Source organism: Sphaeroforma arctica (assembly GCF_001186125.1).
Source record: "Sphaeroforma arctica JP610 unplaced genomic scaffold supercont1.654, whole genome shotgun sequence".
NCBI classification, from domain to species: domain Eukaryota; class Ichthyosporea; order Ichthyophonida; genus Sphaeroforma; species Sphaeroforma arctica.
The window spans coordinates 4,413-8,616 of NW_014039904.1; the positions used below are offsets into that span (position 1 = coordinate 4,413).

The 4,204-nt window shown below is 41.0% G+C and overlaps 1 protein-coding gene across 1 annotated transcript in view; it reads right to left on the reverse strand.

Moving 5' to 3' along the window:
* Positions 1 to 1,874: 1,874 nt before the first annotated feature.
* Positions 1,875 to 4,204, reverse strand: part of SARC_07856 (hypothetical protein) — a gene marked incomplete at its 3' end in the record, with an annotated part of 3,461 nt that continues 1,131 nt past the window's right edge. The window contains exons 2-3 of the mRNA XM_014298183.1: positions 2,559 to 3,650; positions 1,875 to 2,423 (exon numbers count right to left, since the gene is read on the reverse strand). Of these exons, the coding sequence (XP_014153658.1) occupies positions 1,875 to 2,423; positions 2,559 to 3,650 (1,641 nt within the window). The remainder of the gene's footprint in view (positions 2,424 to 2,558; positions 3,651 to 4,204) is intronic.

Genomic DNA, 4,204 nt, shown 5'->3' on the forward strand with positions numbered 1-4,204 from the left:
TATATATTTATATATGGCGTATATGAGAGGGGTCGTCAAATGAGTCCGAGCTCTCAACTCAATCTAACAGCAGATATTTATACAAATCCTACATTTACAACGTTCGATGCCTTTCAACTGTACATACACTAGCATTAGAAAAAGGCGAGGGTCTAAAATACATCCGTTTATAGCTTAATACCACCTACTCTTCTTGGCTACTAACGTTTTGATCCGTTGCTGCGTGAGTTTTAAATTCATTTTCAGAGTAGTGGCATTGAATTTGTTCTTGTTGGCGTGGGCTTTGACCTTCTTCATGGCGATAGATTTCTACTGTTACAATCTTTGCTGTACTGTTACTTGCTCTACAATACGTAATATAGTATATATGAAGTGGTAAATACACACTTATGCTTTTTGAAAATATACAGCTATGTAGTCCTAGTTGTGACTTTTGTGTTTTCAAACGATGGCAGGTTCAGGTTTGCATCAGTATTTGCAGACTTTCAGTTTCCGGTCTCTTTGAGACAAGTTGAGTTCGAACTTCGAACTTCGAGCTGTTTGGACTTTGGACTCTAGGAGTGAGATTTGATTTGAGTGATCGCTCAAAGAAGCCAATGAAAATGATTATTGATGAGTCATGTCCAATTGCAATCACTATACGGTGTCTGTAAATACAATATAATACATACTCGCTCACTTTCAGACTTCTCTTACCTCTTGTTGGCATCGTGTGCTGTTTCCCTTACATACCAGCGAATTGCGATATATCCAAAGCCCCCATAAATATGTTAGTATTACACCGTATTTGTTCTATAATGAAGAAGACCATTACGGTTATTTGTTTATCATTTTATTTTATGTATACTATCTTATTTTGGTACGCAGTGTTTTGCTGCTTTCATTCTCCATTTCTCGTTGATCTGTAGCTTTCGATGGCGACAGTCGTGCAAGAATTGTCAGGTGATTGTTCCTTTCGGTTGTGTAGTCTGTTCGTAAATTCAAATCAGACCACAATTTCGAGCAAGTTAATGGTTTTCAACTGAAAAACAATCACTGATGCGCGCCTTCCGAATTATCTAAATGAAGACCTGAACGGAAACTGACACATGATTTGGCGTTCTCGCATTCTCATTCTTGGTTCTATCATACACGAGTTGTACTATTGTGTAATCTTAAGTGTATATCTTCACTCGTCTCGAAGACGTATCTTCTCGTTCCCAAGATGTGCATGAAATTTTGCGCATAGATTATCTCGCTCCCAAGATGTTGTGGTAAGTGACACGTTGCAAGATCTGTGCGCTCGGAAGAACGCAGTGAACGTTGTCGATTGCGCCGGAGAGTTCAGGTATATGCTCCAATATGCAATACTCAACTGCGGTGTCTCACTTATGATCTGCATCTATTTGAATTAGTGACTGCCGTGCTCTCGATTTTCACAACGGGCGAATTACCACCATCACAATTAAGATTGCGTGTGCTCCCTCTTATATGCGAAATGCATCCTTGTTGTTCGGAACCTCTTCTTCACACCAGAATATTGTCAACCATTCTTGATCCCCAATCACCACCTGAAGTAAGACGATCTGGCATACGGTACCATTGCACGGCCTGAAAACGTTTGAGGCCGTTGTTGTGGCGACATTTGGCTCCATCGTAGAGTACTCTCGCAGAGGACTATATGTACCTTCCAAGGCTAGCTACACTGTTTCCGAGTGTAATGAGCACTTTTCTCTATCGGTTGGTTTCCAGCTTTGTTGAGCTCTACAGTGTATCCGAAAATTACTATTTCAAGACAAGACAACGCTAGCTATGTCCGAGCTGCGTAATTCTTTCCAGAATTGATAGCATTTCGCCGGCGTCCATCGCTTTGCCATGCCTGAACTATAATAATATCAACTATTGTTTGGTATTTCCAAACTCTGCCCTGTGCCTATGTCCACATTTGATATACCTTTCTCCTTGCGATTGCTCCCAGTATCGGCTTGTTCATTACTTGGGCGAGCTTCAACAGTGAGCGCCACCATACTATCAGGTACATTGTCAACTACAATAAGGCCATTCACGCGTAATGCTTCTGTCAACTTCGAGCGATTATCGCACTCCTGTTGAAAAGCAATAAACTCGGGTGTCTGATAGAAACCCGACAGTAGGTTCTGCGAGATTTGATTCAGAATCTCAAAGCTGGCCTGATAAAATAAGTCATCGATATCCTTGTAGCTATCCTTGTTCACCAAGTCTATTATCCGGTTCCGCACAGTCCGCTTGATGTTTATCTCTTTCGAAGAGTTGACCCTCACGAATATTTCTGTACAGTCCCTTGCCATATCTCTGGCTTCTTGTACGGATTGCTTTTCCAGTTGCTTGCACTCGGCGATGCATATCTCGAATTCGACGGCTTCTGCACAGTGTCGACTGCCTGCGTATGACAGCAAAATATCCCTCTGCGAAGAATCATGAAACGACCATAAAGAATCGTTAGTTTAATAGTAAAACCGCGTAGATACTATGAAAGGTGAAAATGTACTCATATAACACTTGTGAAAATAAAACCTGCGCGCATTGGTCTTGAAACTTACCGTTTCATGATTAAATAGCAGGCAACCCACACACTTCCCATACTGAAGTTCCTCGTAGTACTGGCCCAGAAGATCGTAATTCTGTAGCAGTGTGGACTTTCCAAACCGACGACTGAGGACGCGCAGTACCACCAATAGGAAATTATCCAGGGTAAACAACCACACCAGACACGGATGTATGAACAAGCGGAAGTAACTAATGGTGTCATAACTGTTCGTGGCACAGCTGTAAATCATCGTGGACCAGTAGAAAACAAAGAACGCGGCAAAGACACGAATGTTGGTTTTGAAATCCAGGAAGTACTGGAAGGAGCTGACGTTGGTAAAGGCCAGGTAATAAAAATACCTGCCACACAGCACGGCTTCGTAGAACAGATTTCCGATGCGAAATTCTAATACCGAGCAATCTTTCTGACCGTAATAACACACCAACTGGGGTGTCATGGACACGATGAAGATTGCAGTATGGATCGCCACTGATAACCAGTATTTAGGTTGCGCACTGGAACCGTTATTGAAGACGACATGCATGAAGTACATCCGACTCACCACAGCAGAAAGCATCATGGCCTCGCAGAACCATTCACATATAAACAGCCAGAGCACTATCTCTGTAAACGTGGATTTATACGAGCCATCCTCGTTCAAGGCTTCCAAGCTGGTCACTTGCAACATCACGGCCGCCCAGGCGATGGTGAATACACATCCACTAAACGCCGCGGCCCAGAAGTGAGCTATGAAGGCGTGATGGCGACTGCAAACTTCAGGTTCGTTCCAGAACACGATGAAGAACAACAGCAGAGCCACCAGCAACACTATCGTAGGGATCTGCATGATTAGCATGTATCTGAATATTTCATCCCCGTAAACAATCTCACCGTCATTTAAGGTGCCTGGCGTGGACTCGCAGCGCCAGAATAAAACTGCGGCCAAGGCAAAAATAAAAACACAAACCACTATCGCGGTTATATTCGCAACGCGTGCGACTATATCAGGCCTATCTACATCAGCAACCGGGAGTGTTGAACAGTGATTCTGGCCAGTACAGAATGCCGACATGTCGTTCGGGTTTTTTTTGTCTAGTGCTTCCCTCTGTGACAATAAAGATAAAAGATCCAATGAGTAAGTACTGGATCGTAAACATCGACATTCTACCACGACTAAGCACACGTTCCGGAATCGATATAAATGAAAATAGTTGTGCACAGATACCCATCCGCATTGGCGTATATACATACTTTACTGTAAATTTGTATTTATGAAACCAATAGTGGCGGTATACAACTTAGGTCGAGAATGCAAGTCGTATGTAGGTACATATAATTATTATTTTGTTCGTCTGAATTGAATACAAAACCATGCATAGTCACACTATATATCAGTTGATAAAAATTAAACAATGCACAGACAGATATTTGACCCCAGAATATTGTTCTGTTTTTCGATCTACACGTGAAATTGAAATAAGTAAGAACTACCTAAAGATGTGTATACTTCCGCTCCAACGGTTACGTATATTTGTATAGATATATATATAGATATATATATATATATATATATATATATATATATATATAGTATATATATATATATATATATATATATATATATATATATATATATATATATATATATATATATATATA